Here is an 18,702-nt window from a genome sequence, read left to right as displayed (position 1 = left end):
AAATACTTTGCACCATTCATGATGAAATAAATATGCGACGGATATATGTCACAAAACAATTGTTGAATTTGTAGTTTTTTCCCTCTTTTTGCTTTGCTGACGAACCACAGCCAGCTGTCAGAAGTGATTATTTTAGCTTCCAGGTTTGTACACATTTCACTGTTGCTGCTAGGAGGATTTTTACACACAGTGTGAAATTTATTGGACTGAAACCTGCTGGTTCTTTTTTATTTGTAAACGGGCAAAAACATTAGATATAAATGTAGCAGGAGCAGCTGAGTAGCTAGTAAGACGCACAGCCTGGTTTTTGTAATCGACGAGCTTGAGTTTTGATTCACGTTATTCAGTGACAAAAGGGAAGGTTTTATTATTACTGTCTTACTTATTGTTGAGTTTGTCTATTGCAGTGATGTTCCGGTCCTCCATGTGTCTTTCCCACTACACACCAGCAAACATAAAACATTAATGCTTTTGCTTCTCTTTCTTTCGCAGTATGGGTCGGAGCTACATTGTAGAAGATGATGTGGAGGGATATCTGTCCAAACTATGTTCACAGCCAGCAGGTCCAGTCACAGGTCTGCTTATTGGACAGGTGGGACTTTGCACTTGCACACACACTGCCCTTCTTCACACGTATTTGAACATTTCTCAATGCAGTTTTTGTGGTGGATCAACTCTAAATTTCGGATATTTGCGAAGTGGAGCAGTCTCTGCAAGCGAAGCACATGTACAAACTCAATATTTAAATGTGAAAAGAAATTTTAATGTCTCCACAGAATCTCAGTTGGATTTTGGTTTGGGCTTTGACTGGGCCGTTCTGACACACAAGTACAGCTTCCTTAGATACCATATTTTTGTAGTCCAAAAAGTACAATTTGTCTGCTTATTTTTGTTAATGACAGCTACATTTCATGTTACAGTTTAATAGAATATTTCTCCCAATTACATATTTTGATAGATTTTTTTCTTTTAAGTGGTTGAAAAAAAGGAACTGAAATTATTCAATAAAAATACAGAGTGGTGCCTGGATGTCAAGGGGTTAAATTTTAAAATCTATTTCAGAGATAATATCTAAAAATCTGTGCTTTAAAATGATTAATCATTGACAGTTTAATGTTTTGTGTGTTGGGTAATGATATCAGGTCACGTTAAGTACTAAATGTTTCAGAGCACGGTCCAAAGGGATTTTGTTGTCATGGCAACAAGGACACCCCAAAACGATGAGTCTGGAGATGGCGGGAAGTCGGTGGACAAAGAGTGGGTGTCTGAGCACGCACGACAAGTAAGTAAAAAGATTCACTCTTAGTTTTGAAGTCTTTTGCATGAAAGAAGTTAAAAAATGCGTTCATAAAATATGAGTCAGTTCCAGAGGTATCGCAATATGCAACATGGAGAAGGCTGTCTGAATATTTGCCAGTGTTGTCAGGTTTAAACAGCAAGCCTTTGCTGATTGTTTCCAGGCATCCAGGATGCTGCCCGGAGGCCTGTCTGTGTTGGGAGTTTTTATAATCAGTGAGAGTGATGCCAAGGACACTCTAACCACACTCCGACAGGTAGTAGGACATGGCACATATTTTAAAATCATGTGAAAATAGCTGCCAATGGTCAACTTTATAGACCTAGAAGATAAGCTATAACCTTATTAATCTTGCACTATGGAAATTACAGTTGACATATCAACCCAAGAAATAGCCTAAGAGTCTGAGAACTCTCTGTTTGTTTGGATAGTTGGTGTTTTCGGCGGAGAACCTGATCTCCTCGGAGCGACTCTGGACGCCCGCTGATGATGATGTAACAGACTGCGTCACACTGCACGTCAACCCCAAAACCAGGAAGTATCCTTTTTCCCACAGCCGTGGCGTTGTCTCTACCTCACGCTGTGTGATGGTGGTCTGTCTTTAACCTCTACCATCAGAACTGTCTGCAGAACGTTTGACGTCAAAGACCCCAAGGTTCGTGTGTGTTTCGTCTTAAAATGCAGCGTCTTTGATCTGCAGCTGTTGCAGTTAAATCACTGTCCTCTCCTCCTATAAATGTATACGTTTCAATACGTAGTTAATGCTTCAAAATATGGTGATTCAGTTTTTTTGTCCACTACTTCTTCTTTTTATGTTTAGCCTCAGCTCAGTATAAATTTAATGCATCATAGTGGAATTGTAAATCATGATCCGCTGAGTTATTTTGTTCACTTTTTGTGTGTTTCAGAGTGTTGCCAAACCAGCAGACTGGAAGTACCAGTCAGGTGTGTGTTCTTCCTGGGCTACAGTGTCCTGTTGCCTGAGTGTAGACCTGATGGTACCACTCCCAGAAAACTTCACAAGAAACATGGATGACTGCCTTAAGGTATAAAAAATGCCCACTCTGATTCATGAAACATTTCATACAGCGACTTGAGTGGAACTGGATTCAGCTTCTTGTTTGTTTCAGGAGGAGCTGAAAGTTTGGGCACAGCAGATTGAAAGGGGAGTTTGTCTCATTGACGGAAAGAAGCCGCCAGAGGACTCGGAGCTCAAAGCAGGACAGGTTGTGTAAACGCAAACACTACAAGTAAATAAATCCACATGCACCTGATAATAAAAACAGATTATTTGGAGTTGGATTTCATGGTGATTATCTTCACTAAAACTTTCAAGTTGACGTCTGCTACCAGTTTGATTAAACTTTTATCTCTAACACCTGCAGTGTTCTCCAACATTCTTAAGAATTAAGTTATTCTCCGTCTTAATGCATTTTATACCTGGATATAAAAAACAATGCAAAATGCCTAGCATATCTGCTATTTGTTTTATAATAAGAACCTGCTAACAAGTGAAGTCCACCTATTCTATGATGATTAGAAATTAACACTCAGCGGAAATCACTAGAACGGCAAACAAACCTCTGTGCATCTTTTGAGATATATAATGTCAGATTATGTGTAAAAGAATAAATATATGTATATTTTTTATCTACTTTGTTTCCCTCCAGAAGAAGAATGTGAGACAGACCATCTCAGTTCAGTTGCTCATCACACCGGTAAGACACGCAACAGCATCAGCCACATTTGTCTGCTGGTAGATATGCCTAAGAACGCTTTATTATAAAGTCACCTTATAATCTCCTAATGAAAAGTTTAGATATTTTCAATTAAGTGCATCTATTTGTTGAAATTAATTAAGTGAAACTAAATAACTTTGGACTCACGAAACGTGTTTCTGGACACTGAAAGATGCTTTAAAATGAAATCAGAAATTCAAAGCCAGCTGCATTAACACGTTTTCTTTATAAGAGTAAAAGTAATTTTACCATCTGTGATTCTTCAAATTAGTCAGTTATTTTTTGTTTGATTTAATCAAACTTTTTTTTCTCTCTTTCTAAATAAATGCGCTCAATTTGGAGGATGTATTTCTCTAAAATGCTCACTGTGAATTTTTATTTGAATTACTTTTATCAACTTTTTTTGTTTGCAGTTTTACATAATTTCCATGCATAGGAACAAGTGGGGTTCACAGAGAAATCTGCTCTTGTTGTACTTTGCAAGAATGTTCTGCTTTGAGCGAATAGAGATTCTGTGTAAAGTGATATCGGGTCCTTTACCTGAACTTCCTCTGTGTTGCAGGACGTGCAGACGGCAGCGGATGTGGTCCAGCCGTGCGGAGGCTGCGTGTCGGTCAGAGGAGCGATCCACAGCAGAGCTTTCCTTCACAGCAACAAACCAAAAGCTAAGCTGGCTGAGAAGGTGATGCCTGTGACAAGCTGACAAAATGCGTAACTTAAAATAATTTGTCGACTACTTATAGGAAACGTTTTTGTTATGAACAGCTGCTGAAGAGAGATATCGTTTCTACGGTGGCCACAAGAGTTCAGATGCTGCTGGAGGAGCCGCAGACACAAAATGAGAAAAACAAGACGGGTATGAAGTCGAACTTCACATGGTGGATTCAGTTCGTTGCATGATTATTGCTGTACAGATTTATGTTTGAACTGGGGCTGTGAGGAGGTTCAGAACGACCTGATTCCACCAAATCCAGTTGGTTTAATGGTTTTATCGAGACCTTCCATGATTTTCTCCCCTGTGTTTTAAAAAGACACACTAACCTGGCTGCACTTTTTTCATTTAAAAGTTATCATTTAAACACCTCTGGAAATTACCCTAAAATGGTGCTTGTCGGATTTAAAAGAACTGGTTTGGAGTGATTTTTAGCAAAGCTTAGATAAATATTTCAGAGTGACCATCATTACAAACACATTTTACAGTCTATCTTTAAGGTTTAAAGCTTTCATAGAATATATTTGCCATATGACAGGTTGTTAGAGTTGAGATTAAACATAAATTAAGTTATCTGGAGATAGTAAAAGCTTTATGATCATTTAAAAAAAAAAAAAACAAGTCACCAGAGGGGATACACTAGGGTTCCATTATCACAAAGTCATAAAATGAAAAGAATTACGGGTAGATTGTTGTTTTAAAAGATGTTTCTGCTCTTGTCTGTGGCTTCAGAGCAGTTCTGCCTCCCTCGTCGTGTCTTCTGCCCAGTGAAATCCACTGGCCCGCTGAGTGTGTGTGACTACCAGTTTAGTGACGAAGGATTGTCAGAAATGACTGACCGGTTCAAGGAGATGTTGGACATGGACGCAGCAGAGGAAGACCTGGACGCCACTCAGGAAATGATTGCAGAAGTCATAAAGAGCGAGGTCACAAAAGGTACTAACAACGCTGTGCTGTGATTTTGCTGTTGGGGCCTTTTTTACTTACTTTTCTAAAACCTTGCCTACAATTATTCATATCACTACCCAAACGGAGTCTGCAAAAGACAATACAATTAGGTTTGACATCATTTATTTAGCAATAATTCAAAACAAATGCTGCCTCAAGTCACTTCAAACAATACAGTCAAAATAAGTGCATAAGTCAAACAGGTAACAAGTTTCTATATAAGGAAATTCAGCTGATTGCGTCCAGTCATTAACTTGCTACAATTCCTCATAATGAATCTGCATTACTGTTGTTTTTCTATTCTGGTCTATAGTAAGCAAAATTTACTAAAGCAAAACATAGAAACTTCTTTTTAAGCACAAATCTGATTCAAAGTTATTGCAGCTGATCAAATAAACATCTCTCATTGTCACGCTGAATAACTTGGCTGTGAATGCAGGTGTGATGTAACCATGGGTGACTGATTCATTACATTTTATTTGTGTGTTTCAAGAAGAATCAGCAGAAGAGAATGAGATGCTGGATCCCTGGAGAAACAACTACATTGGTGAGGTCCTTCTGCCTACGTTAGACCGCAGCAGCCAATTCAAGTTATATATAGATACAGAAAGTATTTGTCCCCTTTTTCTGATTTCTGCTGTTTTTACCTTCTTGTCTTGCTAACATGTTTTGATGATCTTTTTTTCACAATGAGACAAAGGTAGCCTGAATAAACACAAGAAGCAGTTTTCAAATATTGATTTTATTTATTTATTAAATCTAGTCTCTGTATTAAAACACATTTAACCCCAATTGTTTGTTCCACATTAATGCACATTTGTAGCACTTTAAACTGCACTGGAACACATTGGACCTGATTGATTGAATCTATGGTTTTTGAGGATCAGAATTCCCACCGTCAAACTGTGCATATTAGCAACAACAACAACTCACACAAGCAGGGCATGTATTTCAGAATCAAAGCGAACGCAAATGAACACAATTCAAATCCCTGTCAAAGAATCTTTAATTATAAAAGACTAATGAGGTTTTATTTATCTATTCTTTGTCAAATGCATCCTATACCAGATAAAAATCAGTTTTCTTCTACTGTATGCAAAATATTTAAAACTGTTAATCCTTCTGATCTAACAGTTTCTTTTTTTAGAAATCGATTCCTGAATTAACATTTCAAAATCCTCCTCCTCCTTGTTTAGGTGTTGCCATGGCCACTGCTGTCGCCCTGCTGGCCTTGGCTGCATCAATTGTGTACCTCAGTGACGTCTGAGGCTCCCTCCAAACACTAAAATGAAGTACCCTGTGTCGAACGCTTCTGGAAAATCTCTCACTGAATCAGGAAGCAGAAGAAGGGTTCCCAGAGGAGACGGCAACTTTACCCGTTTACGTGAACAGTTCTTGTTGAAATTGAACGTGTTTTCTTGGTGATGCGTTGCATCCTAAATGGAGAGAAAGAGAGGCTTGGCATTACACACTTCAAAAGAGGCACTTCTTGAGTTGCTAACCGTGGTGTAAACAGTGTTTTTCTATTTTCTCAAACGGTGTTAAATAAAACTGAATATTTACAGAATTTCCTCCATCTGTGTCTTGAGTTTTTCACTTTATTACATAAAAAGCGTTTTTTGGAACCTCGAAACTGATATTATTATTATTATTATTATTATTACTAATGATGACAGTAATAACTGCTGGTATCAATCAAAATAGTAATAGATGTCAAATAGAATAGACACTGAAAATGAAAGCGTTATGAAGACTTTTGCAAGGAAGACTTTTTGCTGCATGATGGAACAGTGGTTAGCATTGTCGCCTTGCATCTCTAAATTGCTATATTGCTCCTATGTATGAGTATTTTTCTTGTGTATCTCTATGGTATCTAATAGTAGACTGGTAACCTGTCCAGGTGAACCCAAACTCCTGCACCTTGTGGGGACAAGCAGACGACAGATGGATGTAAGAGCAGGAGGGTTCAGATTTTTGAACATCATGTGAAATCAGGAGAAGTATATGCAGGGCTCAACTCTCCCTCAGAGGAGGAGCCCGAAGCCAACATTTATTGACTTGTCCAGTGTCCAAGTGCATAGCACCCAGAAACGTGCACCCAGCTCTGCTGAACTTTGACCCTCAGAGCGATAACATCCCCATTTGTCGTTTTATTCTTATCAGCTGACCAACCTTGGCATTTGTGGGACGTCGGACTGCTGTCTAACCTCCCTGTTGGGAAGGGAGTGAGCCGCTGAAATAAACAACCTCCTGTCAGAGTGTCAGTTGTGAGCTTGGCAGTCCTGGACGGAGCTTCGGACGGCTAATCCACAGCTAAAAGCCCAGAATATTGAGGCGATCAGCTTAAAGCAAAACAAGAAGATGAACAGAAACATCAAGTTGAGTAAAGATCTCCCAGACATTGAGGTAACTTGTTGCATACACTTTTTATTTGGGTTGCTATTAAAATCAGTCAAATCTTTTGATTTACTGTCCATATTATAATGTATCCATTGCACACAGTGTAAATTACGTTTTCAGAGTGCATACTTACAATGTTATTAAACAAGAGCAATGTTTCTCAAGCGTTAGCACCACTGTTAAAATTTTGAGGGATTTGAGGTGTAAGAATATTGAGGCTATCATAAATAATTAAGAATTTTTTTCACTATATAATGTGACATAGCTGGATTATTTAAGTGAAAAATAAAACAATTTAATGGAAAAAAAAGCTGATTGCATGAATTGGGATCTTTGAACTTATTTGTTGAGGGACCTTTTAGTTCAATTTTAGCCTTTTGTCTCATTGTGTTTTCTCATGTTTTTTATCTCCCCTACTAGAATTTCTTCAGACTAATCCCATGATACAAAAGTATCAGTCAGGAGAAGGGTACAAAATGTTCACAGCATTATTTAGACTTTAACTTAAGAATGAGTCTTAAACTTACATAAAGTTTATAAAGTTTAAGTCTTAAAATTAAGACTTAAGACTTTTTTTTATACAATACTTTAGTTTTGAATTCTAATCCTTTATAATTAACTACAAACAGAGATTTATGGAATAGTCTCCAGCATTGACTGTGAAGCTCAACAGGGAGTTATTTTGCATGCAACAAACCAGAATAAATACTAACCTCTTATGAAATAATTTTACCAGTAAAAAAAAAGAGAATGTTTTTCTGGGCTTGTGCTTTTGAAATAACACCATATTACTTGATCATTTACTTTGAAAATGGGAACAAAAACACTTTAACTCATTGATGGCTATTCAGAAAGCTTTCAAGCCAAGAAATTAAACTAGTTAAAACTAGTCATCTTGAATTTTTCAAATTTGCAGCTTTTAATCTGGAAACCTGAGATTTCCTAAATGCTCACATTCCCACATTGCATGTGTAAAAAGACTAAAACTGGATAAAAGACACAAGTGTCTATAGTGAGACAATATTTATCTAACAAACTCTGATCATAATCATACTTACATGAATAAATCTTTTCGATTCACTTTATTAACACTACAGTCTTCAGCAGTCTTATGTTCTTGCATACAAGCAGGATGAAACCAGAAACCGTACAGTGTGGGTTTAACTTGAGGGAATGAACTTACATAAGAAGCTGTGTGATCAATGTCCAAACTGTAGACGAGTAGCCCATGGTGGGCAGCGAGTAGCCCATGGTGGGCAGCGGGGAGCTCAGTGAACACGTGAGCTGAACAGTTAACCATTAAAACCTGCATTTGCACAGACAGTAAAGTCAACACTGAAGAGCTTCTTGGTGACGTTTGGATACTAATGACCGGAGGAAAAGGGTTGTTGTAGCTACTCGGTGGATATAAGACTTATAGATTTTAAGTAATAAATAACATAAGTGCAAATTGCATTACTGTGGTATAAAAAAAATGCAGTTTTCATTTCTGCTGACATGCATTGATGGAGCAACAGGTCACTTCTCTTTGGCATAGTGTCCTTGCAGTTCATCATTATCTCAGCACATTGAACCCAATCCTTCTATGAGCCTCTCTTCCAAGAACGTTCTTGTTTTTGCAGGTTTGTTTTTTTTTTTACCAGCAGATAAAAGTCACATGGCTTCCTGTCCAGGGTGACCCGGCCTCTCGCTGGAGAGGCACCAGCTAACCGACCCCCACTAAGGACAAGAAAATGAATGGATGGATAATATTCTAATTTATTGCACATGACTGTATTTTTTGATTGAAACCTTTTTTGGGAGCTTTACAATACAAATGCAAGTCCAGTGATCCTTTATTAATAAACATATAGGTGCAGATAAAAAAAAGAAGAATCTAACTGTTAGAATCTGATTATCTAGAATAATTATTGTTATTTTCTTTTTTTCAGAGCATCCTGGCTCTAAATCCCAGAGTGAAGAGCCATGCTCAGATCTTTTCTACTGCAAGCAAGAAGAAAGAGAAGAAACACTGGAAGAGAAACCCTGAAAGAAACTGTGATGTAAGAAAGTCACACATGACTGACACGCATCGGTGACATCGTTGTAATTAAATAGTTGGTGAGCTGCTCGACTCTGCTTGTTTTCAGTCTTGCATGAAGTTAGAAAACAACTTTGATGACATCAAGCACACGACTCTGAGCGAGAGAGGAGCTCTCCGGGAAGCACTGCGGTAAATAGAAACAATTCTGTTTTCTTAATGAATCAAATAAATCCCAGGCACAGAAACGTCCACATTATGCAACATAAATAAACCTTCTGAGATTAAATCGGGCAGTTTGGTCAATATATGGAACAATGACTTGTACCGACAAAGAAGAAAAACATTACTAAGGATTTGCTTGATGCTGGCAGCGTCAAAGCACAAAGTTTGAAGTCCTTTTAAAACAAAACTCTGTTCGGATAGATTTTAATGATAACTAAACATGCAACTCTTCAAGCTCAAAACAATAAATGTATTTTTTTCCAGTGAGACCTGAGCTACCTCAGGCTCATTCATAACTCAGGGAACTAAAAGTGCATCAGATTGTTATGACAGGCTGAACAAAGCCAGCAAAGAAAGTCAATGTTCTGCATGTTGGACCTGACATGTGAGCTTTTTTGTTCATTTACATTGTCACTTAGATATTTACATTCTTTTTGATTGTTATTTTTATGGGCTATTTTTTTTTCTCTGATACTCTACTTATTTTTTGCCATTCTTTTAATTTTAAGATACTTTAAATTTAGGTCACAAGAACTTTAAAAACGTCTGAAAAGTCTTACTTTCCTCACAGAATTGAACTATCTTTAGAATTAGTTTTTTCTATTCTGTTGTCAGTTTGTTGAATGATGTAAATTTTGTTTCCTTTTTTACTGGTAAAAGTACTTATGAAGCTATGCCAATGATGATGCTTATTTGTTGAATCTTTTGACATTGCATGATTAAAAACTTGAACTTTCAGAAAGAAGCAGTTCATTTAATTTGAAGAGTGGAAGAACGCCAATCAAATTCTGTCTTCAGGTGTCTAAAATGCGCCGATGCTCCCTGTCAGAAGAGCTGCCCAACAAACCTGGACATCAAGTCATTTATTACAAGTATTTCCAACAAGGTATGCAATCAAATTGCTATTGTCATGAAAGGACAAGAAAATAAATAAAATAGTTCATGTGTCTGTGTAACAGAACTACTACGGGGCAGCGAGGGCCATCCTCTCTGACAACCCTCTGGGTCTGACCTGTGGGATGGTTTGTCCCACATCGGAGCTGTGTGTCGGGGGCTGCAACCTGTACGCCTCTGAAGAAGGACCCATCAACATCGGAGGGCTGCAGCAGTTTGCTACTGAGGTACAAATATCCTTTATAAATCGACCTGGTGTCGATGAGTTCGTTTTATTCTGATATCGCTCGATTGTAATCATCCTCACTTATATTAGCAAGCAGGAAATAATGCGAGCTTTCAAAGGTGTGAATACAAACGTGGACTGTCTCTGTGTCTCTGTACAGGTGTTCAGTAAAATGGGCATCCCACAAATCAGGAACCCTGAACTCCCACCAGCCAATGAGATGCCAGAGTCCTACCACGCCCCCATTGCTTTGATTGGCTGCGGCCCAGCTTCAATCAGTTGCGCTTCTTTCCTGGCCCGTCTGGGATATGATAATATCACTATATTTGAGAAACAGAAGTACATCGGAGGACTGAGGTATAATGACGTCATACCAGCTCAACATGTTAGAGGATGTCCTCTAGAGGATAGAAAGTACATTTATTAGAAGGCATTTAATGTAATTTATTAGTCTATAGGAAGAAATGTTTGATGTCAAGAAAGACAGAGTATGTGATTGTTTATAGTCTGACTCTGATTTTCATGAACAGAAATCTAGAAAGTGTGGTGTGAATTTTAATCCCTTTTACTCTGGCATCTGTAAAACTCTAGTCATTACCAAATGTGACAAGCTGTTCGGCCACATTAGAAGCAGCAGAGAGGTCCGTTGTATCTGTTTGTAGGACAGGAAATCCACAAGTCTGACAATTAGGGATAAGTGACCAGAAGAATGTCAAAGATGACGGAAACTATAGAAATGGTGAACCTGGAACTGGCTGCAAAACAAACTTCAGACGGTGGTGGGGAGTCACCCTCCAATAGGATAATATCCTTAAACATTAAGATACAATCAAATGTTTTAGATCAAAGCATAATCTTTGATCATATATTAGACTGATTATCTAACCTTCCAACCTGACTCAGCTGTGCTTGGTATTTAAAGAAGAAGGGCAGCTTTAATCGGGGCAAAATGTGCTTCTATAAAGAATTCCTGCAGGAAAACTGAAAATAAATGCATGCCACACTTTTCAGATTTTTACTTGAAAACAATGTATTTTTTTCTTCTTCCTAACTGTAGTAATATAATATTAACAGATCAATATTTTATGTTTGTCTATATCAAAAATTTAGAAAAAAATGCATTGAGTTTTATTAGTTTTTTTGTTTTAGCACTTCCATGTGGTAGAGTTTGCTTAATTTTTGTACAGAAAAATGTCACAAAATAACTTATGAAAAAGGGGAAATCTTGGCACTTCAGTGCTTTAACTTGCTCTTGCAGCACCTCAGAAATCCCTCAGTTCAGGCTCCCCTATGAGGTTGTCCAGTTTGAAATCAATTTGATGAAGGACCTGGGAGTGAAGGTATCACTTTTGCTTTCTCGTGGCACATTTTGATGTTTGTAGGAGTTGTTGAGTCTTCACAGTTTTGTCAAAACGTGTGTGTGTTTGCTGTGGTGCGTGCAGGTGGTTTGTGAAAAAGGTTTAGGTGTTGATGGCATGACTCTTTCATCCCTGAACGGGGAGGGATTTAAAGCTGTTTTCATTGGGATTGGTGAGTCGAATCCACTCATCATTGCTATCAGTTATAATCCATATTAAGATTGTGATGTTTGAGAATGTCTGTGTGTGTTTCCATTACTCCAGGTCTCCCTCAGGCTAACAGGGCCGAGATCTTCCAGGGTTTAACTGTGGACCAAGGCTTTTTCACGTCTAAAGACTTTTTGCCTGTGGTGGCTTCTGCCAGTAAGAAAGGTACTGTGAAGTCAAGCTGCACGGTCAATTCTTGCAAATAAACAGTCGTAATGAATGAACAATTACATAAATTATGTGAAAATACCGACCACTTTCAGTGGCTAAGTTTCTGAAACTCAGCTTTGTTTAGTTTGGTGAAATATACAATATTTTAAAGGAAAATGCTGTGCAGGTATGTGTCAGTGTCGCTCTGCGCTCCCAGAGTTGAAGGGGGTGGTGATCGTTTTGGGGGCCGGTGATACCGCATTCGATTGCGCCACCTCAGCTCTGCGCTGCGGAGCCAGGAGAGTCTATGTCTGCTTCAGGAAAGGATTTACCAACATCAGAGCTGTTCCCGAGGAGGTATGATGAGGGCTCACACAGATGATCAGACACACTGTCTTTAAAAACAGATCATTTGATGATTGCACGTGTTATTTCTGGTTTGTCAGATGGAGTTGGCCAGAGAGGAAAAGTGTGAGTTCCTGCCCTTCCTGTCTCCTCGTGAGGTCATCATGAAGAACGGGAGGATCGCCGGGCTGCAGTTCTGTCGCACCGAGCAGACCGAGAAAGGTGATTGGCTGGAAGATGAGGATCAAATCATCAGGTTGAAGGCTGATTACATTATTAGTGCGTTTGGGTCCATGCTGAATGACCCGCAAGGTAAGATGTCTTCAAAGAATCATGTTATCACAACTACATATTAAACAGAAATACCTTCACTTTTAACATAATCATTAAACATGTAACTCTTTAAGCTTTGTAGCAACACAACATTTTTGATATGTAATGCTATAAAGAATCTGAATGCCTTTTCTGATTTAAAAGTGCCCCACTCCACTCTTTATGTATGTTTTTGTAGTGACTGCAGCCATGACTCCTGTGAAGCTGAGCCGCTGGGGAACTCCAGAGATAAACATGGAAACCATGCAGACCAGTGAACCCTGGGTGTTTGCAGGAGGAGACGTTGCTGGTTTGGCAAACACCACAGTGGAGTCTGTGAATGACGGCAAACAGGCTTCATGGCGCATTCACAAATACATGCAGGTAAATCCGTCCTCTGGTTTGTTAGAATCAATTGTCCTGAACCAACTGTGCTCACATTTTACTTGACTGTGTAAACATCCTAAGCATTGTTCCAAACGTTTGGTTTCTAGAAGTCAGAACATTTTCTTAAGATTTACTTGAGGATTGTTTGTTTTTGACAGTCAGACGGGTCAAAACAGAGCAGATATGTCAATGATTGCTGTTGGAGAAAGATATTGCTGCCATGCAATATCTTGCAAGATGCTTCTAATTCTGAAAAGAAATTGTATCTGTTGTTTTTCTAGTCACTCTATGGACACACAGTGGACACCGTCCCAAAGCTGCCTTTGTTCTACAGTGCCATAGATCAGGTGGACATCAGTGTGGAGATTTGTGGTCTGAAGTTTCCCAACCCGTTCGGCCTAGCTTCTGCTCCTCCCACCACCAGCACAGCCATGATCAGACGAGCCTTTGAGCAAGGATGGGGCTTCGCTCTGACCAAAACCTTTGGACTGGACAAGGTATAAACACAAATGAGTCCATACAAGAGTGAACTCCAATCTAGATGACCATCTGAATGGAAAACGTGTTGCTGTAGGATCTGGTGACCAACGTGTCTCCTCGTATCGTGCGGGGCATCACCTCAGGGCATGTGTTTGGACCGGGCCTGGGCTCCTTCCTCAACATTGAGCTCATCAGTGAGAAAACAGCAGCATACTGGTGTCAGTCTGTCGCTGAGCTGAAGAAGGACTTCCCTCACAATGTAAAGGATAAGTCAAGTCTTTAATAACATCTGCTAGTTAAACCAGTTTGGAGAGTTATTAAAGAACTCTTATTTTTAACAATATGTACTATTACATATGAAGCAAACATTAAGTTATTCAAAACATCTAAAAACTTTCATTATCTTGCCCAGATTTTGATCTCTAGCATAATGTGCAGCTACAACAAGGAAGACTGGACAAAGCTTGCCAAGATGGCTGAGGTGAGAGAATCCACATTTTATTGGTTTTTATCCCACACAAAGTATGATCAGTGCAGTGATGGTGGCATTAACAGGAGGACATTGTGAATATGTGCGTTTAGGAGTCAGGAGCAGATGCACTGGAGCTGAACCTGTCGTGTCCTCATGGAATGGGAGAAAGGGGAATGGGACTGGCCTGTGGACAAGTATACACACTGCCAAAATAATTATTTAGACCTTTGAGCCCACAAGCTTTGCGAAAAGACGAATAACCTCTTTGACATTTTTTATTTTGTGTTGTCAGGACCCGGTGTTGGTGCGAAACATCTGTCGGTGGGTGCGTGCAGCAGTTTCCATTCCTTTCTTTGCCAAACTTACACCAAATGTCACCAATGTTGTTGACATTGCCAAAGCAGCACATGAAGGTAAAGGCTTTTCACCATAACTTTTCCCACTTTTCCTATTTTTTATTTCCTTTTTAAAAGTTTAACAGGTAACTTTAAGAACACCAGAGTAAAAATGACCTATTCTTGTACTTGTTATGTGTTATAGGTGGAGCAGATGGAGTGACGGCCACCAACACGGTCTCAGGTTTGATGAGTCTGAAGGCTGATGGCTCTCCCTGGCCAGGTGTCGGTGTGAGCAAACGCACCACGTATGGAGGAGTGTCTGGTAAATACTGAGCTCACCTTCTGAAAAACAATACAGAACAATGTGACGCCATTTATCCTGATTCAATAAGATACACCTGTGAATGGACTTGCACAGAGTAATGCTTCGCAAAATATTTGGGATATCTGTGAACTAAAGGCTGAAATCAAAGAGTTGAAAGAAGTAAAAAATAATTAAGCGCCTATTGGAAAGTTAATTACATATTTTAATTTGTAAATATGGAAACATGGTATTAAAGGAATCCATACGATGTGGATTCAATGTAAAGTTTAAAAAAAATAGCTGGGAATGATTTGTTAATCAATGTTTTAGCACAGTGGTGTACTCCAATAGTATAAAACAACTTCCTCTAAATAAAGTACTTACTTTTCTGAACACTGTTGGGTGCAGGTAACGCCATCAGACCCATCGCTCTGAAAGCCGTGTCAGCCATTGCGAGGGCAATCCCCGGTTTTCCCATCTTGGCCACTGGTGGAATCGACTCGGCAGAGAGCGGACTCCAGTTTCTCCACGCTGGAGCCTCAGTGTTGCAAGTAATGACAAAAATACTTTTGCTTGTTTTTCTTCTCATGAGAGATTGATCCACCCAATAAATGTTTAGACTGTAAATTCTTATATGGACAAAAATAACATAGTCGACCATCATTGTCACTCTGACATTCACAATGCATTAGCACTCCTTTTTCTGCCAACAACGGTGCCAGCAGTTCACTTATTTCTTGTAACGTTGTGTGAAACAGTTATTGTGAAAGGAAGCAGCTGGAAGTCTAAATTTTCTTCTCATAATCAGTGTATATTTTACTTAATAGAGTAAGATATTATAAGTAGTTGTTAAAACCTTCTTCTGTGTAAACAACCAACCATTTTTTTTTTTTGTTGAAAAGGTATTTTGAGTAGAAATAATGTGATTATTTAATACACCAATTTCTGTCCTCTTGCTTACAACAGGTGTGTAGTGCAATTCAAAACCAGGACTTCACACTAATTGAGGATTACTGTGTTGGTATGTGACACCACCTCATTTTGAACCTCTTTACAATCTTTAGATTGTTTGATTTCAGCATCGTATTTAGTATAAGTATGTGTTTAGGTCTGAAAGCCTTATTGTACCTGAAGAGCCTGGAGCTGAAGGACTGGGACGGTCAGTCTCCTCCCACTGAAAAACATCAGAAAGGAAAACCAGTTCTCAAGCTGGGAGACCTGGTTGGGAAGGTAAACAAACAAAATCTTGCTATAACTGAATTAATATTGATGAGTGGATTGGCTGTTGTGTTTGTAGACAATCTCTGATCTTTGGCAATTTAGTAGTAGCAGAACCATTGAAAATAACAAGAGGTATTTGAATAAATATTTCATAGTTCCTGTTTATTTTTGATGTGTGTGTTTACAGAGCCTTCCAAGCTTTGGTCCATACCTACAACAGAGAACTGAAGCCATAGCCAAGTACAAAAGTGAACTCAGAAAAGCTGGTAAAGCAGATGTGTCAGAAACAAACATCGGTCGTGTCAACCAGCCCAAAAGACCAGTTCCTGCTGTCAAGGTAGCTCACAATTTTGATATAGAATAATCAATTAATTTTCATTCAGTTAAAAAGAGTTTGCTTTTTTTGTAGGATGTGATAGCCAGAGCGCTGCAGTATATTGGAGCATATGGGGAACTTAACAACATGGAGCAGGTACACAAGCTGTTTTTACAAACTGTAGCTCTTTATTTTTTATTTAAACTTTTTTCTTCCAGAAAAAAATACAAGATAAGTGAAGTCACCAACAAAAGAATCATATATCACACATAAATAATATTGAAGCCAATCCATATTTGTCATTTTAGGTCCAGGCTCTGATAGATGAAGATATGTGCATCAACTGTGGTAAATGTTACATGACTTGCAACGACTCAGGATACCAGGTACGCCTTTCAGTTAAATTAGAAGCATTTCTCTATTATCAAAAAATATTGATTTTAATGTAGTTTTGGTTTTTATCAGTTTTTGTTTTTTGTATAGATTAATATGATTTCTATGTATCCACCCAGGCTATACAGTTTGATCCAGAGACCCATCTTCCTTTCGTGACAGACAGCTGCACAGGATGCACTCTTTGCCTGAGTGTCTGCCCCATTATAGACTGCATCAATATGGTTAACAGGACAACACCGCATGTACCTCAAAGAGGCATACCCATTAGCCCTGTCTGCTAAAAGGATTGTACACCTTGTTCCAAATTATTATGCAAATTGGATTTAAGTGTCATAAAGATAAAACAAATTTTGTTGTGCTATTAAATTTATAGATGGTATTGTGTGTCATGGCTCTTTGAATCACTATAATTAATTTCAGAGAGCTGGTTGATTAGTTTTTCTGCTGAGCTCAATTAAAGGAAATCTACTTAAGAAGGATGTTCCACATTATTAAGCAGGCCACAGGTTTCAAGCAATATGGGAAAAAGAAAGGATCTTTGTGCTGACCAAAATCATCAGATAGTGTAGTGCCATATGAAAATATCAGATATTTAACAAAAACTGAAACATTATCGTACTGAGAAGAAATTTGTGGCTGATTCAGAACAAAGATGGGTTTGTACAGATAAAGGCAAAATGAGGAAGGTTCCTTTTAGACAAAATCATGTGATTAAGAGAGCAGCTGTTGAAATGCCCTTACAAAGCAGCAAACAGTTATTTGAAGCTCCTGGTGCCTCTGGAACCACAAGGTGGAGGATCCTCCAGAGGCTTGCGGTGCATGAACCAACTATTCGACCACCCTAACCAGAGCTCACAAGCAGAAACTGTGGCAGTGGGCCTAGTCATACATGATTAATTTTTAAACAGACTTGTTCACTGATGACTGCCATGCAACCTTGGATGGTCCAGATGGACGCAGTAGTGGATGGCCACCACGTCCCAACACGGCTGTGATGTCAGCAAGGAGGTGGTGGGGTCATTTTTTGTGCATAATTTGGAGCAGTGCATTTTGAGTTTTTCTATTTAAAAAAATATAATAATTACTGTTCTCTTTGGGAGCTTTGTTCAGTAAAATTTGATTTATATTGTAATATTTTATGACCTGAAAATTATACTGACCATCATTGACAATTGAAGAAAATCTGAGAAAATATCACTTGCACAATAATTTGGAACACGGTGAAAAACAGAACAAACCAATTAAATGTTGAGATTAAGCATTTTTGTGTTTAGTTTGAGACCTCTGCTCTGCCAAACTGTGTCACAGAAAATCAGAATAGTTCCAAAGAGATTTTATTAAAAAGAATAGGTCATGAAGCAATGACTAATTTGTATTAAAAAAGAAAATTAATAGTTTATATTATGGTAATTGCATTTGTTAATAATTTGATTAATGTTCATCTTAACTTTATGGTTATCTACTCATCAATAGGTCCACTGAAAAAAGCTTATGGCATACACTGTATATTCATGTATAAAAAAATCTTCCCTACTGTCCTCATGAAGTTGAATAAAGCTATGATGTTGCTGTAAACCATCTGTACTGTTTGGCTGAGTGACACATTATCTCGGTTCTTGTTGCAAAATCAGAAGGGACGTGTGTGCATGTTTGTGATGGAGAAAATGTTATAATTGAAAAGGTTATAGTCTGATATAAAGGGCTTTAAACATCCATCCATCCATTTTCTGAGCACCCTTCTCCCTAACGGGGTCGGGAGGTGCTGGTGCCTATCTCCAGCTGCGTTCTGGGCGAGAGGCGGGGTACACCCTGGACAGGTCGCCAGTCTGTCGCAGGGTAACACAGAGAGACAAACAGGACAAACAACCATGCACACACACCCTCACACCTAGGGAGAATTTGGGAAGGCCAATTAACCTGACAGTCATGTTTTTGGACTGTGGGAGGAAGCTGGA

General features: G+C 38.7%; 2 protein-coding genes and 1 long non-coding RNA gene across 4 annotated transcripts; 2 read left to right on the top strand and 1 right to left on the bottom strand.

The window, feature by feature from the left end:
• The first annotated feature begins 36 nt into the window (after positions 1 to 36).
• On the top strand, positions 37 to 6,263 carry odr4 (odr-4 GPCR localization factor homolog). Of its 2 annotated transcripts, none has more exons than XM_055032575.1 (14): positions 37 to 143; positions 493 to 592; positions 1,169 to 1,282; positions 1,461 to 1,553; positions 1,729 to 1,835; positions 1,916 to 1,952; positions 2,206 to 2,343; positions 2,428 to 2,523; positions 2,968 to 3,015; positions 3,599 to 3,718; positions 3,802 to 3,892; positions 4,481 to 4,684; positions 5,193 to 5,243; positions 5,893 to 6,263. In XM_055032575.1, exons 2-14 carry the CDS (start codon positions 494 to 496, stop codon positions 5,961 to 5,963), a joined length of 1,269 nt encoding a protein of 422 aa, XP_054888550.1. In that variant the 5' UTR covers positions 37 to 143; position 493; the 3' UTR covers positions 5,964 to 6,263. The 2 variants fall into 2 exon arrangements, with proteins under 2 accessions (XP_054888550.1, XP_054888549.1); XM_055032574.1 differs by having other exon boundaries at positions 5,190 to 5,243.
• LOC129361621 (uncharacterized) lies at positions 6,046 to 8,278 on the bottom strand. Its single transcript, XR_008606164.1, has 3 exons — positions 8,155 to 8,278; positions 6,869 to 7,038; positions 6,046 to 6,132 (listed from the first exon to the last, which is right to left on the bottom strand). It is a non-coding gene; the product is annotated as an uncharacterized LOC129361621 (long non-coding RNA).
• Positions 6,995 to 18,322, top strand: dpydb (dihydropyrimidine dehydrogenase b). The gene is made up of 25 exons (XM_055032573.1): positions 6,995 to 7,102; positions 9,028 to 9,138; positions 9,226 to 9,308; positions 10,140 to 10,227; positions 10,301 to 10,462; positions 10,622 to 10,818; positions 11,720 to 11,801; positions 11,904 to 11,991; positions 12,084 to 12,191; positions 12,364 to 12,533; positions 12,623 to 12,833; positions 13,033 to 13,217; positions 13,502 to 13,717; positions 13,795 to 13,959; positions 14,113 to 14,181; positions 14,283 to 14,366; positions 14,465 to 14,585; positions 14,713 to 14,832; positions 15,223 to 15,365; positions 15,781 to 15,835; positions 15,923 to 16,044; positions 16,223 to 16,372; positions 16,445 to 16,507; positions 16,660 to 16,737; positions 16,864 to 18,322. Exons 1-25 carry the CDS (start codon positions 7,058 to 7,060, stop codon positions 17,026 to 17,028), a joined length of 3,081 nt encoding a protein of 1,026 aa, XP_054888548.1. The 5' UTR covers positions 6,995 to 7,057; the 3' UTR covers positions 17,029 to 18,322.
• Positions 18,323 to 18,702: the final 380 nt, after the last annotated feature.

The sequence above is a fragment of the Poeciliopsis prolifica genome, unplaced genomic scaffold (genome assembly GCF_027474105.1).
Source record: "Poeciliopsis prolifica strain line A6 unplaced genomic scaffold, Auburn_PproV2 SCAFFOLD008, whole genome shotgun sequence".
NCBI lineage: Eukaryota > Metazoa > Chordata > Actinopteri > Cyprinodontiformes > Poeciliidae > Poeciliopsis > Poeciliopsis prolifica.
This window is presented reverse-complemented; position numbering and strand designations above follow the sequence as displayed.